We start from the raw sequence: 23,790 nt of genomic DNA, 5'->3' as shown, positions 1-23,790 counted from the left end.
TGTTATTCTGTTCTGGATTGCTATTTTGATACCCAGATTGCATCATTCTTCCTACGTATAAACAGGGGGTCCCCAGGGCCCTGCAGCTACTCACTTCTCCACCAACACTGTTGTTGTGATGAGCTCTATTTAAATGAGCTGCCGGATCGGGGCCGATCCCAGCCATACATGAGCACTGTCATTTTGGGGAACATGGAGGGCTGAAGGATTTCTGGATCGAGTCCTAAAAGGCTGAGAGTGATGGCCTCCTGAGCCGTGCAGAGGGCGGCAGAGCTAGTTCCTGAAAGTTGAAAATCTCGTTTTCTTCCTTCTGAGCTGCTATTCCAAGGCACCCAGAGGATTAGGAAGGAGATGCAGCTAGGAAGAGAGTCGCCTCTTTGAGGTCTCCCTCTTGCTGTTCAGTTTGGGAAATTGCTGCAGAGCCTTCGAGATAAACAGGAACAGGAGGAGTCAACCAACCTTTTCTTGCAGGAGCGTCTCAGGTGAGCTGGAGAAATGCAGCCCCGGCTAAGAATGTATCAGAGGAAGGAGAGGACCCAGGGTGCTCCCTTTACCCCACCCAGGACCCAGTTCCCCAAGGGTTCGGCCCTGCAGCCCCGCCGGCTGCAGCACGCGGGGTGGGTGTGCCCAGGCACTCGGTGAGCACCGTCCTCTGGGACCTGTGGTGGTCTCACCTGTCGCTCTTCTGACTTCTCTCCCAGGTGCTGCTCTCATCACAGGGCAGCAGGGCCACAGGTAAGCCTGCTGGCAGCCAGGGGCAGGAGCAGCAGTCCCCTTAGGATCAAAGTCTGCCTTTCTAGCAGGGACTGGGCATCTCGGGAGTGGGTGCAGTGTGTCTCTGGAGGGGGTGCTGCTTTGAGTTATGGGCTCGAGGAGGGCTGTAGGGGCTTTTGTGGTGGGGGGCTTAGCTGGTGCCTAGTACCCTGGGGCTGCCCTGGGGTGGGAGAGCGGGAATGGGTGGTGAGGATGGCCAACATGCCAGAGGATACCACCAGAGGGGCGGTTGGTTGGTTTGTTTTTTCTCCTTGCCTAGTGACTGACAGAGGCATAAGGAGGTAGAATATCTTACTTGTGGTTCCAGAGGTAGGTAATCAGGGACTGCTTAGTGGTTCAAGGTAGCACCTATATTTTATAAGGGCTCCGTGGCTTTCAGCTAAGTCCCTCCCTCTCCCTGGGCCTCCACGTCACCATCTGCATGGTGAGGGAATTGGCTACATGCAAAAAGCTAGGTCCATGCAGCTTTGGTTCTACAGGTGAGAGCTGGAGGAGGAGCGTCAGGCTGCTTCAGAGCGCGCCACTGTGCTGTGGGAGTCAGAGCTTGGGCCCCAGCTGTAAAGTTCCTTGGAGCTGTGGACAGGAGCTGTCGAATGAAGGACTTCTTAACCCTCAGTGGGCTGCATAGGGTCAGCCTCAGACTTATGTGCCTGGGGTTTATGGGTCCCTACCTGGTGGGCTGAGCTGACCCAATGCTAGCTTTCTTGAGACCTCCTTGGGATTTCTCTCCCAGCCTAGTCCCCTGGTCCCCAGGTTGCCTTGGCGCTGCTGTTCATGTCTGAAGGGTGGGCTACCCAGTCTTGACCCCCCTCCCTTGCTGCCTCACTAACCCTGAGCTCAGCACACTCTAGGCCCCGGCGGCAGTGGTTGTGGTGCCGACGCTCAGGCACCCTGAGCCCTTAGCTCCTGGGTGCTTCAGTGGAGCGGGGAATTAAGGGAGGCAGGATGTGTCCTCTAACTCACCACCAGTCCCCACGGTAGCTAGGTATCAAGACACCCTGCTGTCTGTCAGGAATCTGCCCTCTTCCCTTCCCTGCCGGAGGGGAGATACATCACAGCTGCATTCACTATGTTTCCTAACTTCTTTAAAACTGGACGGTCTTGCCCTTCTCAGCTGTGTGGTACAGGGAAAGAGCTATCCAGCTCAGGTACGGGTGCAGGGGATGCTCTCTCCAAGGTGCTGGTTCTCAGACGTGGTTGTGTATTGGAATCACCTGGGGGATTTTAACAAATGCTTATGCCTGGATCCCACCTCCTAAAACTTTGATTTAGTTGGTATGGCCTGGACATCAGTATGTTTAAAGTGCTCCATAGGATTCAAATATGTAACAAAGTTTGAGAACCACTGGTCCTATAATATGAAACTATCCCCAGATTTATTACCAGGCAGAAAAAGTCTTCACCTGCCTTTTCTCAAAGATCGTATTTCTTAAAACTTGAAACACAGATGGGGCTGGCTCTGAGTTCCTTCTTTCCGGATTCCCATAATCCAAAGCTGGGTTCAGGTCATCATTAGAGTCTAATCATTATTATGGAATATTATATGGAATATATGGAATATCAGATCATGATCTCAAGGTAGTGAGATTGAGCCCCACGTCGGGCTCCATGGTGAGCACAGAGTCTGCTTGAGATTCTCTCTCCTCCCTCTGCCCCTCCTGCTTGTGTGTGCTCTCTCTCTTTCTCTATCTCTCTGTCTCTCTAAAATAAATCATGTTATGGAACACTTATAATAAAATTATTGAATTAATTAAAACAAAACTACCTTGTTTACACTTAAATTAGAGAGCTTTAGCGTAATGGAAAGGGCTGAGGTTTAGAATCAGAGAGACTTGGATTCCAATCATAGCTCTGCCCCTGTTTTGTGTGATCTTTGCCAGGTGGCGTCTTTTTGGAGCCTCAGTCTCCCCAGCTATGAAATGGGGATAATGCCTGACTCTCAGAGGTGGTTTGATGATCAAATGAGATAACATGCATAAAGGTCTGGTGCAGGGAGTGGTGGTAAGAGAATCATCTGCCCCACACCTGCCAGGGACCAGAGTGCTCACTCTTATGACAGGTGGACTGAACACCTTGGGCTTTAAGAGCTTCTGTCCCAGGCTCCTGTGTCCCCAGGAGAACCTCTCGTGCCTGTGACTTCTTCTTTGGGGAGGCAGAAGCTGCACTTCCTCTAGGGATGGTTCTGTGTGGCCTTTGGGTCTTGGCTCTACATTGCTCAGAATTGATATTCCTGTGTATGAAATAAAAGCTTAAGGCTATTACTTGAATAATCCAAACAGAAAAACAGAAGTGCATCTAAATATTTTATGTAATCCTTTTTTAAAATATGTATTAATAACTATTAAATATTAAATGTTAAATATTATAAGCAGATATTTGGTTATTTTATATACACATCTGCAACCCTATGGGTTCATGTATTCCAGTTGTCTCAAATAAAATTTTGGGGGCAGCTGGGGGGCTCAGTCAGTTGAGCGTCTGACTCTTGATGTGAGCTCAGGTCTTAATCTCAGGGTCGTGAGTTCAAGCCCCGCATTGGGCCTCACACTGGGTGAGGAGCCTACTAAAAAAATAAAAAAATAAAAAATAAAAATAAGTAAAGTAAAACTTTGTTTTGGTATTCACATTGAAGAATGGGGAAACCTATTGAAACAAAAGCTCAAAGTTAACGCAGCTTGATGGGGGTTAGGGACCTTCTGAAGGAGGATAAGAATTTCTGGACAAAGACGTTGTGACCTGGGGCACGTGGGTGGCTCATTCAGTTAAGCGTCCAACTCTTGATTTTGGCTCAGATCATGATCTCAAGGTAGTGAGATTGAGCCCCACGTCGGGCTCCATGGTGAGCACAGAGTCTGCTTGAGATTCTCTCTCCTCCCTCTGCCCCTCCTGCTTGTGTGTGCTCTCTCTCTTTCTCTATCTCTCTGTCTCTCTAAAATAAATCTTATTTTTTAAAAAGATTTTATTTATCAGAGAGAGAGAGAGAGAGCATACAAGCAGGGGGAGGGGCAGGCAGAGGGAGAAGCAGGCTCCCTGCTGAGCAAGGAGCTCGATGCGGGACTAGATCCCGGGACCCTAGGATCATGACCTGAACTGTAAGGCAGATGCCCAACCGACTGAGCCACCCAGGGCCCTAAAATAAATCTTTTAAAAAAAAAAAAAAGCCGTTGTGACCGAAAGAGAGCACGCATGTCCTCTGTGTCCGCTCTGGGCCCCACAGCCTCCCTGGGACCTGCTCGTACCACAGCCATGGTGCTCCAGCTCCGCTGTCTGCTGTAGCTGCTCCTCTTCGGTGGGATGAGCTATGAGATGTAGGCCCCTCCTAAGCCATAAGCCTGTCCCCTGACTTGCTGACCAGGGTGATAGGCAGGTCACTGTTTGGCTCTTTGCCCCATCCAGTCTTGCCCAGGGGAATATTTCTGAAGCTTGGCTGGAGGAAGCAGAGGAAGAGGGTTGGATAATCCACAACTTGCTGTTATTTCTGTTCCCTTCATTTTAACGCTCTAGAAAGTAAGGTTCAGGGGAAAGGGGTCACTTACCTGAGGTTACACAGATAGCGCCAGCCTGGGCCTGGAACCCACATCTCCCAATTCACAGCCTTTCCCAAGCACCGCACCTCTGCTCTGGATCAGACCTGATTCCTTTAGCATCCTGCCTGGCTTTTTTTCTGATCACCCTGAAAACTTCCAGATGACTTCTTACTACTTTCAGTGGCTGCGAGTACAAGGAATATGCATGGGATACCCAGACCCAAAAGAAATGTAATTGTCCAATCTGCTAAAAATTATGCACTATCCTTTAGTGCCAATTGTGGATTATTTTTATATGCAGACATATGAACAGATAGTTAAAATGCAATGTGATATTTGTCATACTAGAAGGATGTTCATGGTGCTGTGGGAACTCAGAAGAGGGAATAATTAACTCATCCTGAGGGAAATCAACCCGCTTCTCCAAGGTAGAACGTTCAAACAGGTTTGAAAGGATGAAGAGGAGTTTATCTGAAAAGGAGGGGAGAGGGAACGGCACTTTCACGAACAGAGTTAGGCAGAGGTTTGATATTGAGAAGACAGCAGAGATGTTTGCCCTGGCAAGGACACCAGGTGTGTGGCAGGTGAAGCTGAAGATGAGACTAGAGAGAGGGAAGGCCGGCTTGGAGGGCACCGTGAGCACCAGGACGGGGACTTGGGCATTTAAGGCCAGGGGCAGCAGAGGGTGTGCTATGAGGCCTCGTCTGATCTCTTCAGTTATTTCTCTTTTTTCATGAGGTTAATGAGATGGATGTTTGGGCGTCTGCTGCCAGGGGCTTAGCAGCCTTGTGGAAATCATTTTCAACAAAATCATTTCAACAAAATCATTTCTGACCTGGGGGTAGATGAGGAGGGTCTCCCCAGGACGAGCCAAGTGGAAGGGAGGGACAGTCACCCGATTCCTCTGAATGATGACACCTGTGAAGAACATTCTTCTTCACCTCCGGCCACTGTTCTTGACAGGCAGGAGAATATCTGGGAGATGGTAGATCCATGGCTCTGTGAAGGCTGGGGAGGGTTTCTTCGGTGGGAGGGGCTGGGGGGGGGGAAGGAGAGAAAGAGTATTGAATTTTTACTTTGCATGAAGTCGTGGATTTTGATTTTTCTAGGATAGATGAGTTAGCTGTTGCTGCATTATGAGACACTCAAGACTCAGTAGTTAACAAAAACTGTATTTTACTGATGATTCTGTAGGTCAGCAACTTGGACTGAGACTCTTTGGGTGGTTCTTCAGGGCTTGGCTAGGCTTGGCTGTGCTCACTCCTATATCTGTGTTCAGCTGGTGGGTCCGTTGGGGCTAACTGGTTTATGATGGCTTCCGGTGAGACCCGGAGACGACCAAGGCATCGGTCTGCGTGGTCTCTCATCTCCCAGCAGGTCTAACCTGGGGTGGTTCATGTGCGCGGTCTTAGAGTTCTGAGAGCAGAGCAGAATCATACGAAGCCACTTGAGGTCCAGGCTTGGAACCTGTTCAGTGTCACCTCTGCTGTGCTCTGTTGGCCAGAGCAGGTCATGAAGGTAGCCTTGCTTCCAAGGGTGGAGGGTAGACTCCACCTTTTAAAGGTTAGGATTGCACGAGCATGGATGCAGGGGCAGAAGAGCTTGTGGCCATGTTTTTGCTTGACCTCTCAAGACTCTCTGACTTCGATCACCTGGGAGAGTTGATAATTGAGGTCCTGGCCTTGCCGTGAATGGGATATGAGAGCTCTTTTGAATTCACAGTCAACATTTGCGGAGGATTAGGTGCTTTCTCAAGCATTATTTAATTGAAACCTCATGGCAACTCTTCTTTTCCCTTCCTGTTTTACATCTGAAGAAACCGGAGCACAGAGGAGCTAAGTGAGATTAAGTGACTTGCCCAACCAAGGTCACTGGGTGGTAAACCTGGTATTTAGACTTCGGTTGGTCTGACTGCAACTGCCAATGTATCATTTCGATGTTATGAGTCCAAGGAGGTTGCGGTGGTTGTGCTGCATTCACTGCCATAGCCACCGCTTTCCAGGTCACCCGCATGCCTGGTCACAGGCACCTGGCCCCACTCAGGAGCCTCATTTCCTTGCATGCAGTGGGCTTCCTGCTCTCGAGGTGGGCCAGAAGAGCACTCTAGTCTCCAGGGTGGCTTATGTAGTCCAGGAACCCTCTATGCTGAGGAAAGTGTTGGAGATGGTTACATTTCTCTAGGGAAAGGGGTTAGGACAAGATGTTCATGTTCGCAGGTGAGACATACACATGTGCGGTGCATGCAAACATGGCTAGATGGAGAAGGCCCAGCGAAAGCCCTCTGAGCCCCATGGGCAGACTGATTGGTATTGGCAGGAGTAAGAGAAAAATACCTCTAAGATGAGTAGGCAGGGAGGCCTTTACTTTCTCTGGGGAGAGTTTGCTCAAAGCTCTAGCTGTGAGATCTTTAAAGGCATTCTGCTGTGTGGGAACCTTAGTGGCTAGATCTATTCCCTGGGCTAAACTGACCCCTGGAACTTAGCCAGTAACAGGAGTTGGGCTCTCAGAGCTGGGGACTGAGGAGTGGGAGCAGCAGGAAGGCACCCAGTTATCAGAACCAGAACAGGGTCGGGCCTATGATAGAGTGGCTCATGAGGAGGGCAGGAAAGTAGGACCAGGCCTAGACAAAGATGCGAGGAGGTCTGTTGGGTTGACCCCTACTGGGATGGTCATGTCCAGAGTACCTAGATGGTAAGTGCAGGCCATGACATCAAACGTACTTCATTTTGGCATGAGTGGTATTGGCACATACCTTGGTGTTGTGTATTAAAAGGCCTCGTGTCTAGGCCTTATGTATAATCTGCCATGTTGCCCTGACTCTGCTTTTTTGCCTCCCTCCCAGAGCTCATCTCCTGTCCTGGGTGTAAGCGAGTATACCTTACCAGGGATGTAACTGAACATTTTTTTCTGCAGTGCGTTTCTACTGGGCGATCCAAGATGGCCAGGGTAAGTCAGGACAAGTAAAGAAACAGCTGATCCTTTTCAGAAATTTTTGGGGCCCCTGTCTATAAATTCACCTGTTCACCCATCACTTCATCTGACTTGTTACTCCTTCAGTTTGCCTGATTGTATATCCATCCATCCATCCATCCATCCACCCACCTACCCATCCTTCCTTCTATCCAAAGAGTATGAAAATATTTGAGTTGGGGAAAGTAAATTGGGGGTATTTTTCTGTCATAGCTCTTACTGGAAAATGTTAGTACTGAGCTTTTATTTCCTTTTTTCTCCCCCTGAGTTGAAACTTATACACCAGCTTGAACTAAATGGGTTCATCAGTCTTGCCTGTATTTCACAACTAATACCTTTTCCCTGAGTTTCTGAAGTTTTGCATCACTTACCGACTGGCATCTCCTGTTCCTCTCTCCTCTGGGGTACCCTTGCCTCTGCATTTGATCCATTTGGCCAATCTGCTTACTCGGTGCTCTATCTAACGCTTATTGAATGTCTGGCACGTGCCGGGCCCTGTGCTGGGTGCTAGGGAGACAGACACCCATGTTCTCTTTTCTTAAGGAATTCATAGTTTAATTAGTAAAACTCGTATTTCTCTTCTTCTCCCCTCCCCCACTGTGGGTTTGTCAGATGCCAGTACAAGGACACTGTCAGAATCCACATCATTTTGACGGCCTGTATTATTCAGGCCCAGACAGGCCAACTTTTTCCAGATCTCCTTTTTTACTCATGATTTGCATTAGCCCTGCAAGAGATTTGCTGACCGAGTGAATGAACGTCCGGACTAGGAGAGGACTAGGTTCTCCTGGGCGCGGCAGTTGTGGAAGCTCGGCTCTGAGAGTTGCCGTATGCTTGTTCTCTCTTGGCCGTATGTGATCATCTCTCTGTGTCCTCCCGCAGCTGTGGCTTCTCCCCTTTCGCAGGCACACGGAATTTTCTGTTTTTGCCTGTGCTCTCCAATCTCACTCCCTTGCCTGGCAGACCTGTGCTTGTCATTCCCTATCCCATCGGAAGTCACCTCCTCATGACGTAGTTCCTGGCACTTCCTAGGTTCAGCCCCTGGGAACCCCCTTTGCTTCCTTAGCACTTGGCGTGGCCTTTTATCGCAGCATCACCCACTGACCGTGACCGGCCGCCACCCCGTGCAGGCTGTGCGTGCCTGGGGAGCCCCACCTTGCCTTACTTACTCGGGTGTTCTCATCCGCAGCACGGGACTTGGGGGAATAGCCCCTGAGGCCGCTCTTGTTTTAGTCACAGAGGATGCTTTGCTTCACAAGCCACCATGCGGCCCTCCCAGGCGGCTCTCCAGAATTGACTGCCCTCCAGGGAACAGCCCTCCAGGCGCCCAGCCCCTCCCCGAGGCCACCCTGGAGGAGGATCCAGTGTGACCGCTGACCTCTGTGCTTGCAGAACTGCTCCGAGTGCAAGGAGAAGAGGGCGGCGCACATCCTGTGCACCTACTGCAACCGCTGGCTGTGCAGCTCGTGCACCGAGGAGCACCGGCACGGCCCTGCCCCCGGGGGCCCGCTCTTTCCCCGCGCCCACAAGGGACCGCCAGGTAGCTCTCGCTGCAGTCCTCCCTGGCTCGCGCGCCCCCAAGCAGCGCCGGGCGGCAGACTTCCGGAGAGCGGCTCGTTCTCACCTTGTTTCCCTACTGGGGGTGAGGGTAGGGGTGGCCTCCGAGCCTTTCTCAGGGGACAGGTTCACGCTGGGCTCTCCCTTTGGGGGGGGGGACAGGGAGGAGTGAGTGTGAGCGAGATGTGCAGGGAGAAGTAGTCATGAATTATCGTGGGAGCCAGCTGAGTTCCCTGCTTTCACGTCCATTCAGAGCCATCATACCTCACTTCTATTTAGTGACTTGCCTAATTACACAGCCCGGATCAGGGCTTATCCATTTGTCCACCCAGTGCCACTTGTTTTCAATGACAGCCTCCTTGACCGTCTTTGCCCAAGGTCCTTGAACCATGGGAGGGGTTTTACCTTTGTCGCACCCACAGGAACCAAAGTTAAGGATCCAGTGTGATCTGGCTTGGACCCCCCCCCCCCCCCCCCCCCCGCCAGCATCCTGGTGAATGAAGAGGTTTAGGTTGAATTTGAGAGGACCCACACGCTGCAGGAGATCTGTGTGCGGCAGCGGCAAGCACCTTCCGCACCCTCGGGCCGGCGGTCGGGGTGCCTGGGGCAAGCAGTCGGGGTGCCTGGGGCTGGGCATCATGTGATTTCTGTGCAGCTGCGCAAGTCCCGCCAGGCTCAGCTCACATTCTTCTTTGTGCTCCTAAAACCTCCCTGGCCCAGAGAGAGGCCTCTCCCGCTTGCTTTCCCTCCAAGCTCTGGGTCTCCCCTGTGTCCACTGAGGGCTGAGGGCTGCTCAGTGGAGCTTATCTGAGCGTCTTTCTGAGCAAGAGAAGCCCACTTTCTCTGTCTTCTCTGGCAGGAGTGAGTGGTGGTTCTGGGGACTTCGCCTTGTACTGTCCTCTACACACACAGGAAGTGCTCAAGCTGTTCTGCGAGACCTGTGATGTGCTCACGTGCCACAGCTGCCTCATGGTGGAGCACAAAGAACACAGGTGCGGTGGGCCGGCTGCCTGAAAGGGCCTTGGGAAGGCTCTGGACTCTGCTTTGCTAGCGCTGGGCTCACGGTGTGTCAAAATCCTCTCCCTGCCTACGCCAGTCTGGGGCCCTGAGGCTGCATTTTTTTCCTCTGCTCCCACTGTGGGCCTTTTCTGGAGAAGGCCTGAAGGGCCAAGACTCAGCACTTTCCCCAGATGTAACCTAGCTTCTGTGGGCCTGGCTGGGACAATACAGTGGGGGTTCTTGCTTGGCTGGTGTGCTCAGAAGTCTCGGCCCTCCTCAGCTTTTTCTCTGCCTCCTCCTTTAGGTGCAGACATCTTGAAGAAGTTTTGCAAAACCAGAGGATGCTTCTAGAAAGTGTGACTACACAGGTGGCTCATAAGAAATCTAGTCTACAGACATCTGCAAAACAAATTGAGGACAGGTAACACACACTAGCCCCTCGCCAATGCTGGAAATGCTACGTTTCCTGACATCCTGGATCCTGATACCAGGCTAACAGATGTAGTACTTATGAAGAATGCAGGAGGTTAAGCAGATGTGGACATATGTCCCAGAAGGCATATGTCCTGGAACTTAGAGGTCTTGTGGCCACTGAAAGGGCTTTGGGTCATCACTTGGTAGATGGAACCACGCTAGGTCAGGATAATCAGTGTGAGTTTGGGCGTAAGCACATGCCTTCTGAATGTGGCCATGACATAGCCAGAGGTAGGTGCTTGAGAACAAGGGCAAAAGCAGATCCTGGGTTTATCATGAAGACGCATTAAGTAAATGGCAATCTGCCCTTTATCCGCCCTTTCCCAGTGTCTTCCGTACAGATCTACAAATGATATGGGACCATTGATGGTTAGTGTGGGAAGAGGAATTAGTAGGTACTAAGAGCTCATCATGAGGCAGGCACTGGGTTGGGCAAGTACATGCAGGATTTTGTGTAGTTCTTATAATTCTTTGTGTCTCCATCATACTGATGACGAGACTGAGATTCAGAGAGGTTAGGTGACTTGTCTGAGACCACTCAGCTAGTCAGTGACTGAACTGGATTTAGAAGCTAGATCTGTATGACTTCAAACCCCATGTTCTCTCTTTTTTTTTTTTTTTTTTTTTTAAGATTTTATTTATTTGACACAGAGAGAGAGAGAGCACAAGTAGGGGGAGCAGCAGGCAGGGGAAAGGGAGAAGCAGGCTTCCGGCCAAGCAGGGAGCCCGATGCGGGGCTCAGTCCCAGGACTCTGGAATCATGACCTGAGCCGAAGGCAGACGCTTAATGACTGAGCCACCCAGGCGCCCCTCCCATGTTCTTTTTTTTAAAACACTTTACTGATCTATATGCCATAACATTGCCCTTTTAAAATGTACAATTCAGTGGTTTTCAGTATATTCATAGAGTTGTGTAAATCAGTATTACTGTTTACTTCTAGAATACTTTATCACTCCCAAAAGACACCCGACACACATTAGTGGTCACTTCTCACTCCCCCCAATATCCCCAGCCCCTGGCAGCCACTAGTTTATTTTCTGTCTCTGCCCATGCTCTTTGTACTGCATGGACTTGTTTAATGGATATCCACCTTTTTAAGACAACAGATGACATGACTCACTCTCTCTGTGCTGCCTCCAGTGCTGTGTAAGTAGTGAGCTGCTGGTGACCTAAGGTTTACCTAGAGAAAGCCTGGTCAAGCTTTGGGCCGTTGGCCCACTTAGATCAAGTGGGCTGGGCTGTACAAAGGTTAGGATGGTGGAGAAACGCTCTCATTTCTTTATATTTGGTGCCTGCTGGGCCCTGATCTTCATAGGCAGCCTCTAAGTTGTTGGCTATTATGTTTGCTGTCTCTAGGCCTTCACAGGCCTGGAGGGAGGGGTTCACCGTGCTCTGTCCTGTTCTGTTTATAGGATTTTTGAGGTGAAGCATCAACACAGGAAGGTGGAAAACCAGATCAAAATGGCCAAGATGGTTCTGATGAATGAGCTGAACAAACAGGCCAACGGGCTCATAGAGGAGTTGGAGGTACGTGTGGACAGATGGGTCCACATGGATGGGTTGGTGTTCTCCCTAGTTCTCCTCAAAAACCAGGCACATACCAAACTAGTCCCTGGGCTCAGAGCTGCCTGAGCTGGAATTCGGATGTGCAGTTTCCATAGCTCTGTACTGTTCCCTAGATCTTAAAATGTCCAGTGTCATTTGGGGAGCATGGCTCGTTGAGGGCTAGAAAGTCAGTTCAAACTCCCATCAGTGCTATGGCTTTAAGGCACCCACCTTTCTGGACTATGCAGGCTCATAGCCTCGGAGGAGAGGGTCGTGAAAAGTTATGCCCGAGAGATGTATACATTTGTTCATGTCCTCATTCATTTATCACCCATTCCACATTGGCACTAGAAAATCCACCCACCTTCCTCCCTCCCTTCCCACGTCCCTCTGCCACCCAGGGCAGCAGCCTGTCCCACTGTCATCCGCTCGGGGCACAGTCTCATCTGACCCCATCAGGGTTCACACTGACACCCAGGCCACCAGACTCCCCAAGCAGGTGGACTGAAGTCCAGGAACGGGATGAGGGACTGTCGTCTCTGTCCGTACCCAGAGCATTACTAATGAGAGAAAGCAGAAGCTGGAGCGGCAGTTCCAGAGCATCATGGCCCTGAGCCGTCAGTTTGAGCATGTGCAGAACTTCATCAGTTGGGCTGTCTGCAGCAAAACCAGTGTCCCTTTCCTGTTCAGCAAAGAGCTGGTAAGAGCTCCAACTCATCAATCACTGCTTTGGGGTTAGTAAGTGAAAAGTATCTTTTACCAAACCCCCCAGTGCCAAGGACAGCTGCTGAAACGGTCTTGCTTTCCTCCAGGCAAGTCAGGTGGGAAATTCTGTAGTTCTGTGTGAGGTCATGGATTCAGACGTGAGCCTGGACACTAACCGTGTTCTGGACGTCCCAGAAGACAGTTGTTTGGGTTAAATGGGGGCTAAGAGGGAAGGAGCCATTGAGGATGATGTTGAGGTATTGGGCTTGTGAGGGTGGTGAAGACCAGGAGAAGGGGCGAGAATTTTGAAAGAAGTTGGTGGGGTTCGTATTGGGATATGTTGACTGTAAGGCGCCTGCAGGGCATCTCAAAGTAGACGTCCAAGATCTGTGTCCACTGATGGGTCTGGAAGTCAGAAGGAAAGTCAGGACTGGGAATAGAAATGCGGGAGTCACCGGGGCATTGGTGGTGTCACTTCAGAAGAGTGTGTGAGGGAAAAAAGACAAGACATCTGGAACCGAGGGAAATAGTAGCATTCTCAGCATAGACAGAGGAAGCAGAAGAGTGAAGGAGGGTGAGAAGCAACAGTCCGAGATGATTGCAGGAGAAAAGTAGGAGGGGTTGGTGCACAGAAATTAACAAGAGTTTCGAATTTCAAGTGGTCAATGTTATTATTACTACCTAAGTGAAAGAGGATGAGTGGTGAAGAGAAGCCTTGAGATCTGGGATTCCAGAGGTCCCTGGTGATCTTTTGAAAGAAATCCCAGCAAAACAGGAGGGTGAAAAGCTAGAATGAGGGGACTGAGGAGAGGAGGGGAGGAAGTAGGAACAGAAGTGAAAAGAAGGGAAATAAGGTAGTTTGAGAAGGAGACAGAGTTGGGGGATTGATTTTAAGTATGGAAGACATTTGCGCAAGTGTATTTGGGAGAAGAGGTTGATGACAGAGAAAAGAGATGGGTGGTGGAGTGAGCATACTGAGAAGGCAGAGAGAACCAGTTGGCTCTAAACATAAAAGGCACTTCCTCTGAAGAGGGAGGACAGGAAGGTCTCCGTGTAATGTTTGGAGGTAGACAGGGTACCAGTTTGGGGCAGTTTGTCTTTTATGTCTCTTGTCCTTTCTGAAGTAGGAGATAAGAGGGTTAGGCACTGGGTAAGTGGAATTGATAAGAGAAGTGAGGACTTTAGTCGTCAAGGACAGTGGAAGAGGAAGCCAACAAGAAAAGAAGTGAAAAGAGAAAGAACAGCAGGGTGCCCCTGAGATCAGTGGTCACTGAAGAGACCCCAGAAAACATGGCTTTGGGATGGCTGGATTGACCTAAGGTTAATGGACAGTGGTGATGTGGACGGAATTAGGCCCTACTGATAACGTTACTGAAAATGATGGGAAGCTGGGCCGGCCCTAGACACTGGTGGAGTGGGGCTTGGGGAGTTCGGTGAGGCTGGAGAGCGTGCTCAGAAAGAGCGAGAGCGAGTTAGAGCAGGGGGTCAGTTATTGCAGATGAAGGTCTCTAGATGAAGAAAAGGTCTGGGTATGGTGCCCGAACTGAGAAGAGAGGTGAAGGTGACTGACACTAAGGAGATGGAGGAAGGAGAGGCCAAGACGGCGACTGGGACATTAGTTAACTAGATGATGGCAGGGTGAGTTGGATACTTGCCAAAGTCCTAGATGCATGGGCGAGTTCATGATAGGAGATGGATGCAAGGGACGAGGGAGGAGGAGGGCAGTTGATGAAGATGGGAGTTTTACTGTGGGTGGAAGGGTAACGGTGGGGAGCCCAGAGAATGTTTGCCCCCATAGGCTTTTACATTGAGGTTATGGTAGAATGAATGGAACTCTTGAGAGGGTTGCCAGGTAGGTGATATCCTGAGGGAGAATTACAGACCATTCAAGTCCCTATAAGAGTGTAGGGAATCCAAAAATCTGGATAAGAGGAAGGGGATCAGCTGGTGGGGGAGGGGACAAGAGCAGGGGAAGGGATGTGAAGACATCAAGATGCAAGGAAATGAGCATATGGGGGACCGAAGGCTAAAGACCCGTGGCTCCGAGCCCTTCAGCCTGTCTGGAGAGTGAGGGAGAGGGCGTTGTCATTCAGGTGCAGGACGCCCAAAGAAATGACCTTTGGTGCTGTTGTCAGATTGTGTTTCAGATGCAGCGACTGCTGGAGACAAACTGCAACACAGATCCCGGCTCCCCTTGGAGCATCAGATTCACCTGGGAGCCTAACTTCTGGACCAAGCAGCTGGCTTCCCTTGGTGAGGCTTTTACCTAATTTCTAAAAATGAGTAGAGCGCATCTGCTTAGCTTACTGGGTAGGTCAGCGTATGCCCAAGAGGAAGCACTCCCTGAGACTGTCAGTGGTCATGGAGTCACTCAGCAGATCTCCGTGTGTGTGTGGGGGGGGGGGAGTTGGGGAGTGGGGACAACTTCAATAGCAGTGGCAACACAGGGCCTTTGTAACAGGACCAGTTGAAATCTGAGCTTTCCATTCTGCATGAATGCCCCGTTACCTTGGTTTCATTGCTGGAGAGGAGACAAGACAGTGGCCCTGCTCTCCAAAATGCTGGATGGCAGTGCAGGTGAATCTGTGGTCCAACAGGGGTATTCGTGTGTGTAGGCACAAAATGGGTTATCAGCATCAGAGAGAGGGAGGGAGGGAGAGTGGCAGTGTCACCCCCCCACCCCCCCTTGGAGCTGAGATGTAAGCAGATAATTCCTGAGCTTCCCTGCTGTGTGATTTCCTGGAGTTAGTCTTAGGCAGAGTGTAGACAACTTGAGGTTGTGCTTGGGTTGATGGCTCGATATAGGATTGTTATGCTAATGGCCACCCGCTGCCTTCATCTGGGGGGTTAACGTCTAGGAAAGTTTCTTGAACTTGACAGAGTGAGGAATAATATTTAGGTTTATTTTTTGCTTCCCTCTCCCCTTTGATTTAATTCAACAGACCTTTGATGGGCCCCTGCTGTGGGTCAGCACCCCATGCTGGGCACCAAGGGACCAAAGGTGAATAGAACACACCTCTGGCCCTCAAGTTACTGAGTCTTCCCCCAAGTAAGCCTCATCAAAACAAGGATGGAAGAAGCCATGAGACTGAGCTGGAGATAGATACTGTCTATTCGTGGGCCAGGGCCCGGAGACCCCAGGACAATGCTGGCACTTGCTGCTGACCTGATGTTGGGGCTCTCTGACTCCTTCCATCCTCCTTGCCCAAAACACAGCCCCCCCAGACCTATATTTGGAGACTTGGTCATTTGTCCCAGGGTCAGCTCTCTCTCCTTTGCAGTTTTCCAGCATGCTACCTCCCCACCCCAAATGTTGTTGTTGTTGTTGTTGTTGTTGTTGTTGTTGTTGTTTTGGTCTGAGTCTGTGTTAAAAGGAGCGAGTGCTGTTTGAAGGAGCCCACGGTTTCTCTAGTGGGATGCAGAGTGAGGACGGAGCATCTGGTAAAAGCTGAGCTCATGTCTCAAATGCCCCTGGTCCGCAAAGGTCCACACTGGTTCTATTGCTGGCAGCATTCTAGGCCGAGTCTTGGAGATCAGGGGTCGAATTTGTTCATCTCTGCACGTAGTACAGGTTTATGGAGTGATTTCTTTTGGTCCCAGGAGCATGAAGTGGCAAGCGGGGAGCAAATGCAGATTACCTTTGGAAACACTCTGTTCTGAATTTCCAGGCTGTATAACAACTGAAGGTGGACAGCTGTCCCGGGCGGATGCTCCTGCTTATGGAGGCTTACAGGGACCGTCATCCTTTTATCAAAGCCACCAGTCCCCAGTGGCTCAGCAAGAGACTCTTAGCCACCCCTCACACAAGTTCCAGTCTCCAGCACTGTGTTCCTCCTCTGGGTGCTGCTCCCACTGCTCCCCAGCCTCGCCCTCCCTCAAAGGCCAGGTCCCCCCACCCAGCATACACTCAGCCCATAGCTTTAGGCAGCCCTCTGAGATGGCACCCCCACCACTGGGGTCTCTGCAGTGCTCTACCCTGCTGCCCAGGGAGAAAGAGCTGGCTTGCAACCCTCAGCCCCCAAAGCTGATGCAGCCCTGGCTGGAAACGCAGCCCCCCGTGGAGCAGGAGAACACGTCCCAGCGACTGGGGCCGCAGCTGACTTCCCAGCCCGTATGCATCGTGCCCCCGCAGGATGTTCAGCCGGGAGCCCATGCCCAGCCTGCCTTACAGACGCCCTCTATCCAAGTCCAGTTCGGCCACCACCAGAAGCTGAAGCTCAGCCACTTTCAGCAGCAGCCACAGCAGCAGCTGGCTCCGCTGCCCCCTCCGCCGCCTCCAGCCCAGCAGCCGCCGCCACCTCTACCTCCAGCCCAGCATCCGGCTTCCAGCCAGCACGGGAGCCCTCCTGGGCCCGCCTGTTCCCAGAACGTGGATATAATGCACCACAAATTTGAGCTGGAGGAGATGCAGAAGGACCTGGAGCTCCTCCTTCAGGCCCAACAGCCCAGCCTACAGCTGAACCAGACCAAGTCTCCTCAGCACCTTCAGCAAACCATCGTGGGGCAGATCAACTACATCGTGAGGCAGCCAGCACCTGTCCAGTCCCAGAGCCAAGAGGATGCCTTGCAGGTGAGCCTCAGGGTGGCCTGGGGGTGGGGGCTCATGCTCCCCCTGTCCTGGGATCGTGCGGCAAACACAGCCTCCCCAGTCCCGGGGTGGCATGGGAACAGGGTTTCTTCATCTGAGGGCGGCCTTGAACTCAGCTCTCACATTTCAAGTCCTCCCTGGGCTCCCCTGCCCATCTCAGGAAAGCTCCCCAAAACACAGTAGTCCCAACAGAGATCGGGACTTAATACCCTCCAGAGTGGCCCGGCTTAGCCCTGCCCTCCTAGATGAGTCCAGCAACCTTGTCCATCAATAGAACCTTCCGAGGTGCGCCGGACTCCTCTCCCACTGCCAGGACAGAAGGGAGGCTGTCTCTTATCTTGTGACCTCCCACTTCCCTTGCTGGGAACTTCGGAATCTCAGATGGAAGGGAAAGCTTAAGGAGCGGAGGGAAGGTATGCCTTAGATGGCGGCGGGCAGCATCTTTAGAACACCGCACAGCTATAGACTGAAAATTTGTCTCAAACGTCCTAAGCTAGGGATGTTTTATACGCACTGTGTCATTTGTCCTGTCAACAGTGTTAGGTAGGCATTGCCATTGTGTTTTACACAAGTGGGGGTTGGAGACGGCATGCCCTTTGCCTGGAGATCCTAAAACACTGAATGACAGAGCCAAGACTTGGATCCTGGTGTGCTGACTGTAATTCCACAGGAGAGGACTTGTTCTCTCCCTGGGGGCGGGGTGGGGGGGGTGATGAAGGCTGCTGCTCTCTGCTCTCAGCTCAGAGCCAGTGAGGAGGTGCACATCGTACCTCTGGGATCTGTGCTGCATTCCACATCTTCACCCGTAACTCGTGCTTGTCCTTTTTTCCAGAGCTTCCTGTTCTAGCCCCTTCTCCCCATCCTTTCTCACTTTTCCCCCTGTGGTGTCTCCTTTAAATCTGTAATCACATTTATATCTTCAAAGCAGCTCTATGGACTTCTACTTCATTATAAAATAGAAGGCCTCACACTTATGCTTTAGCACTGGCAATGTCAGGTCATGCTTCAGATGTCTCGCTCTGAGGCTCAGTTCCTTTGAGGAGATAGGACATTATCCTGAGGATGGCAGAGAAAGGTCTAGGGTTCATCGAGGACCACAGACAAAATGTTCAGTCAGAAGTGTGAGGATCGCTGTGGTGAATATGACAGAGTTAGCCCAGAATTCTCCGTTTGGGTTCTATCCCAAGCCTGTCATATCAGGATGTAGTCTTACAAAGTGTTTAGATAAGAGGATCTTTCTGAAAAACTTTTCAGCAGCTCACAATGCGTAGCTGGTAGCAATGGGCAATGCAGGGTGGGCATTAGCCTTTGCCGCCGCCGCCGCTCTTTGCGGGAAAACCCACCCAAGTTCTTATTTTTTCCTTCAGGCTTCAGACGAGCCGCCAGCGTCTGAAGGTCCAAAGCCAGCTCTCCCTCTTGACAAGAATACTGCTGCTAACTTGCCCCAGGCGTCTGGGGCGGAAACCCCTCCCGGTGTCCCCCCACTGGACGGCACCATCCAGCACTCCTCTCCGAATGTGGTGAGAAAGGTACCAATGAAGCCTGCTTTCCCTGACCACAGGGGACCCACTACCAGCCAAGACCCCGGGGACCTGGATGAGGACGACTGGGTGGGGGGAGGAGTGTCCCTGTTCCATCCCTGGGTATTACACAGCCCTGACTCATGCCTTCTGTCCTAATGAGTCAGCAACGCAGGTCCTCCTTCATGCCCATTTCCACTCCCACATACACACTTAAAATGGGACCAATTGGGCTTCGTTTAGAGTGGAAGGGGGAAGGAAAAGGGAAAGAAAGCCAGTTTATGACATGCTTACGCTGTGCCTGGAATGGTGCATGGGGCTTCATGGTTCTGTGAGGTGGCCATCCCCATTTTCTAGCTGAGAAAACTGAGGTCTGGGCCCTCTAGCTAGTAGATGAAAGGGCTGAGGTTTATTTAAAAGAAGACTTGTCAGAATCCAAAGACTGGACTGTTTTTTCTCTGCAACAAAAACGGGGAAAATATTTTCTGTGGCCACACGACCCGAAGTCGATTTGCTTTAGATTTTCCCTCAGTGGAGTTTGTCGGGTGAATGGTCTGCAGAGGTGGCTGAGCACTGAGGGACCCTGAGAGCTCTTGAAGATAAGCCGCAGGAGCCCTTCGTGTCCACCAACTTACCTGCTTGCTAGAAGGGTTCATTTACTCTGGTAACAACCCAGAACCCCACAACTTGTCAGCTGTCCTCCCCTTATCCCTGCCCTTCACCCTCACCCCTGTCATCCTCCTAGCTGGAACCTCACTCGGCCTTCCCTGTCTCCCTTGGCACTGTTCCTATATCTTGCTGCCTCCTCTGGTCTGGTACCCTCAGGCCTCCTGGCGCCTTCTCTTAGCCATGTACTTGAAGCTTTGTCAGCTGTTGGGTACCCCCCAGCCTGCACACTCAGCCCTGCACACGGCTCTGGCTCTGCAGCCCCAGTGCTTCAGCTGTTCTGCGTACCTGCTTCTCACCGTGTTTCCCTGGCACCATCACCACATAGTCTATCCCAGCGATACATGAGAAGAGATTTCCGAAAAGTAAGGGATGGCAAAGATGAAATGGTAGCTTGCAAATCCCTGGTGGCTCTTGAAGTCAGGCAAGGCCTCTGGTATTAGTGGGTTTTGGTCTGTGCTGGGCCTGTCCTGCCGAAAACAGTTTGGCCTAGAAGCCATAGCGATGCTGTCAATGGGCCCTTTGTGGCTCTCAGGGGTTTAACTATTTATACTTGGGCTATGCATCCATTCATCCAGTTATTTATTCACTCAATGTTCAAAAAATACAGATTCATCTCCTCTCCTAGTGTGTGCCAGCTGTTTTGCTAGATGTCAGGGACATATCAGTGAATAAGAGTCTCACATTGGAGCTTACAGTCTCGTGGGAGAGACAGTTAAATAAGCAGCAACAGTAAAGGTGATAAAGTGCTGGGAAGGTCACCGGGGTGTAGAGAAGGTGCATGTAACACTGTAAAAACTTTCACGGAGGACTTCCCAGGGGCATGATTTTAAGCTGAGATTTAAAGACATGAGTCTAGTGAAGGGGGATGAGGGGGAGGGTTAGACTGAGTAATCAAAGGGAATGGCCAGTAGGAAGGTCCAGAAGTGAGAGGAAGCCTGGAGCACTTAGGGGGGTTCAGATAACTTGGCTGGGTGGGAACACGAGGTGTGCTGGGGAATGGGAACGGAACCAGAGTGCTCGGAAGGCCTTCTAAACGATGCCGCAGAGTTCAGCGTTCAGTCCTGGGGTTGTGAGGAGTGAAGAGAGGATTTCTGGCAAGGAGGGACGCGGTTTGAATTAAATTTTAGAAAGGTCACTTTCGCTGTAGGAAGGGAGACCAAAATAGTACAGAGGAGAACGAGGAAAGACTGACTGGAACCAGTGACAATGGGTATAAGGAGGAAGCGTGGACTTCAAGGGGTCAGATCACAGGAGCTTTTGGACTTGGAGTCTGATTGGTGGTGGAAAGTGAGGGAGAGAAAGTCCTTTGGCTTGACACCCGGGTCTGTCTTGCCCACTGGGTTGCCATTCACTGAGCTGGGAGCATGGGAAGAAGGACCTGTTTTGGGGGACGAAAAAGTTAAATTTGAACTGTTGGCGCTCTCCTGTGGAAGCTACATGAGAGGGTGCCCAGAAGGTAGGCGGCTCTAGATGTCAGTGGTTCAGAAGGAAACATGGGGGTTGCCAGTGCTCGAGGGGTAGTAGAAGCCGTGCAGAAGGTGCCGCTGCTTCTGTAACGGGGCTTGCTTCTGTTCCCGTGCACAGCACAAAGGGAGGGAGGTGAGCCGTGTGCAAACACAGAGTCCGTGTGCGCGTGCCGGTGGCCCACAGGGCTCTCTGAGCATCAAGGGGACGCCGCCCTACTGTGTGGCTGTGGGATGGCAGTGGGGTTAGCGAAGGTCCTAGGAACTCAATCTCTCATTTTGAGCTGCCCCTGGCCCTTATCAACCTGGGCTCAGGCAGAGGTTCAGAGGAGCAGGTGGCCCGGCCTTTTCCTGATGTTTTATAGGCTTCTTCATGGCTTGGACTCCCCGAAAAATGAACCTCAATGTTACCATCCTGGCCCAGAGGAGCCTTTGGGTCTACTTGGCGGAGAGAGGTACTGGTTAGACACAAAGCTACTAAAATAAGAAAAGGGGCTTTCTTTTTGAGGGAATTCATTGCCTTGAAGCTGGGACTGGGTGTGGTGGAGGGTGTGACGGTTGAGGACACCGAACAACATTTTGAGCATCTTATCATTGAATGATAATACTTTGTATAGCGTTTTTCTACCTGTTCCCTTAGGTTTTTACATGGATTATTCCATTTTATTTCTTTGTTTATCCTAGAAGTACTATGAGGAAGCCACTTTCATATTCCCCTTTGAAAGATGTGGAAACTGAGACACAGAGAGCTTAAGTGACCCACCTAAGAGCTCTACAGCAGAGCATTGGCAAAGTTAGGACCAGAGCACGTGTTCCTGACCCTGGCTGCGCTCAGGGGCTAGGTTAGATCACCTCTCCTTACGCACTGCAGTGGGAGAAGCAGGACTCCATCTGGCCTCTCACTTGCTAGATTTTCCTCTTTACACTCGTTGGAATAGTCTGAGGCACTGCTGGGGAGAGGGCTTAGGACTCAGCCTCGTCTGGTAAAGGTGTTTTAGCTTCTGGCCCGCTCCTAAGCCTGTGATGGCCTGTGAGTACTGGGGAAGTCAGAGGTCTGTGTGAAGGCCACGGACCAGAGGAAGCCGGGGCACCAGGCGTCTCTGCGGGTGTTCCGCAGGGACGCATTTGCGTTCTGAGCCGCTGACTGACGTTACATCACCACGAGGAGGACTTCGGTTATGGAACAGCAGCTGTGCACACGTACTTTCGAGTTGGTGCTGAGTTACTGGCGAAAACATTGCTGCGGAAAAGTGAGACAGGAAAGTTTTCAAATGGGTTTTCTAGTGGCTCGAGCTCTGGAGTCTCAGAAGCAGCTTTCCGCACCACCTTCCCTGTATCTAGCAGGGCGTTCTGGAATGAATCTGTCTGGCCCTGGCGGTTGCCTCATCTTGGTTTAGCACTCTGAAGAGAGACCACGGTTACAGCGTGACAGCAGAACTCCTTACATTCTGAGTGAAACTGGAAGACATTTTGATGGCTTCATTTGTACTTCCGAATGAGTCGACTGCTGAAAAACACCCACACTGTCTTCCTCAAAGCTCTCGTGAAGTCAAGGCTGTAGGCATCACAGAGAGCCTGTCTGAGCCCTAATTCAGCTGCAAGGGGGACCTCTGTTCTGCTCACATGTAGTCCACATCCTCCACAGAGGACTGAGAGACCACCAGGATACTGCTTATGGCTTCAGAGGAGTCTGGGATGTACTTTAGTAAAGGGCGCCTAAGCAGTAGGCACTCCTGTGGTCCACATTAGTGAGAGTGACGCAGAGGAGGAAGGGGTAATGACTCACATAGAGCCTTCACATCATTACCAAAGCACTTTGATGCCTGAGCTCGTAATCTGAGTCTTACAACTCAGATTTACATTAACCTGTGGAGGAGGAAATTAAAGCCCAGAGATGGGAAATATCTTGCTTAAACTCATACTCTAAATCTTGGCTTACGTAAGGACATACAGGGCATCCTGCCTTCACAGTCTCCAGATCTACGTCTGTGGGCCAGATCATGGCTTCTCAACTCCAGGAATGATTGTTTCCTCAAAGCCTGGCCTCAACAGCAGAACTTGCCCAGAACCTTCCCAGGGCCTCGGGAGGCTTTCTTATGGCACAGCCTGGGTTCTGGTCAGCGGATGCAGAACTGTACAGAGACCTCTCTCTTGCTCAGAAGCCAAGCCAAGTATTCCTCAGGTCTGGCTCCCTGCATTCCTCTAGGAAGGCTCTTCCCTCAGTTCTAGCCTGATTTCATTCACAGACCAAATCCAAGATCCTTGTCTAGGTCTCCTGGTCCATGAGAAAACAAATCCTTGTTCCTGGACCCTAAATTTCCTTACATTGGCCTGGCCAAAATATCTCTGGTCTAATTTTCCTAGGTCTTCAAGGCTTGGGTTTTAAGGGGTCCACTCATTCTGGCTTTTACTTCAGGTTTTACTAGAATCTTACTCCTTTTCTCTTCCTTCCTCCTCAGACTCTGGGATCCTCTTTGCTTTTTCTGTCTTTCCTGAATCATCAGGGCGCTGGGCACTCTTCAGTTCTTCTCTCTTCACCACCCATGAGTGTTTCCCCATTTGACTCTGGTCGTTAGCATATATTACCATAGTTGCATCCACAGGGATAGCCTTAATTTGCACAAGAGCTTTTCACCGAGCTGGGGGCGCACTCACTATCATCAAGAGCAACAACTTTGCTATTAAAAATCAGCTCGTGAAACCACTTGCTAGGAAAGTTAGTTCCTTCCTCAGGTGTCTGATTCAGTTGTTTGAAGATCTACTAATGTTCAACCAGTCCTCCTGATCTGACGCTGTCGAAACACTCAGATAGTCCAATGTTTAATTCACAAATCTGTTTACCCCAATCCTTGTCTCCTTATCTGTTTCCTTCAACCAGAGTGAAGGCCTTCTATGTGTTTCCAAGACACAATTTCCAAGTCATTGCTCCCTTCTCCGCTGTATGTTTACAGGGTGGTCAGTCTGTGATAATTCTAACGACTGGGGCAAAACCCTAAAA

General features: G+C 50.9%; 1 protein-coding gene across 3 annotated transcripts in view; it reads left to right on the top strand.

Annotated features, from left to right (window-relative positions):
* TRIM66 (tripartite motif containing 66) overlaps positions 1-23,790 on the top strand; it is a 59,976-nt gene that overhangs the window by 17,467 nt on the left and 18,719 nt on the right. Inside the window, exons 1-10 of one of the 3 annotated variants that reach the window (XM_048217268.2) lie at positions 379-482; positions 7,144-7,247; positions 8,664-8,811; positions 9,688-9,820; positions 10,132-10,248; positions 11,715-11,829; positions 12,401-12,547; positions 14,688-14,805; positions 16,221-17,122; positions 18,508-18,669. In XM_048217268.2, coding sequence (XP_048073225.1) covers positions 7,239-7,247; positions 8,664-8,811; positions 9,688-9,820; positions 10,132-10,248; positions 11,715-11,829; positions 12,401-12,547; positions 14,688-14,805; positions 16,221-17,122; positions 18,508-18,669 — 1,851 coding nt within the window. In that variant the 5' untranslated portion in view covers positions 379-482; positions 7,144-7,238. Of the gene's footprint in view, positions 1-378; positions 483-7,143; positions 7,248-8,663; positions 8,812-9,687; positions 9,821-10,131; positions 10,249-11,714; positions 11,830-12,400; positions 12,548-14,687; positions 14,806-16,220; positions 17,123-18,507; positions 18,670-23,790 lie in introns of those variants that run through there. The other 2 variants (XM_048217267.2, XM_044379452.3) reach the window with 2 other exon arrangements.

This window comes from Ursus arctos, unplaced genomic scaffold (assembly GCF_023065955.2).
Source record: "Ursus arctos isolate Adak ecotype North America unplaced genomic scaffold, UrsArc2.0 scaffold_22, whole genome shotgun sequence".
Taxonomy (NCBI): Eukaryota; Metazoa; Chordata; class Mammalia; order Carnivora; family Ursidae; genus Ursus; species Ursus arctos.
The sequence above is the reverse complement of the archived record's forward strand: the minus strand, read 5'-3'. Positions and strand labels throughout refer to the sequence as shown.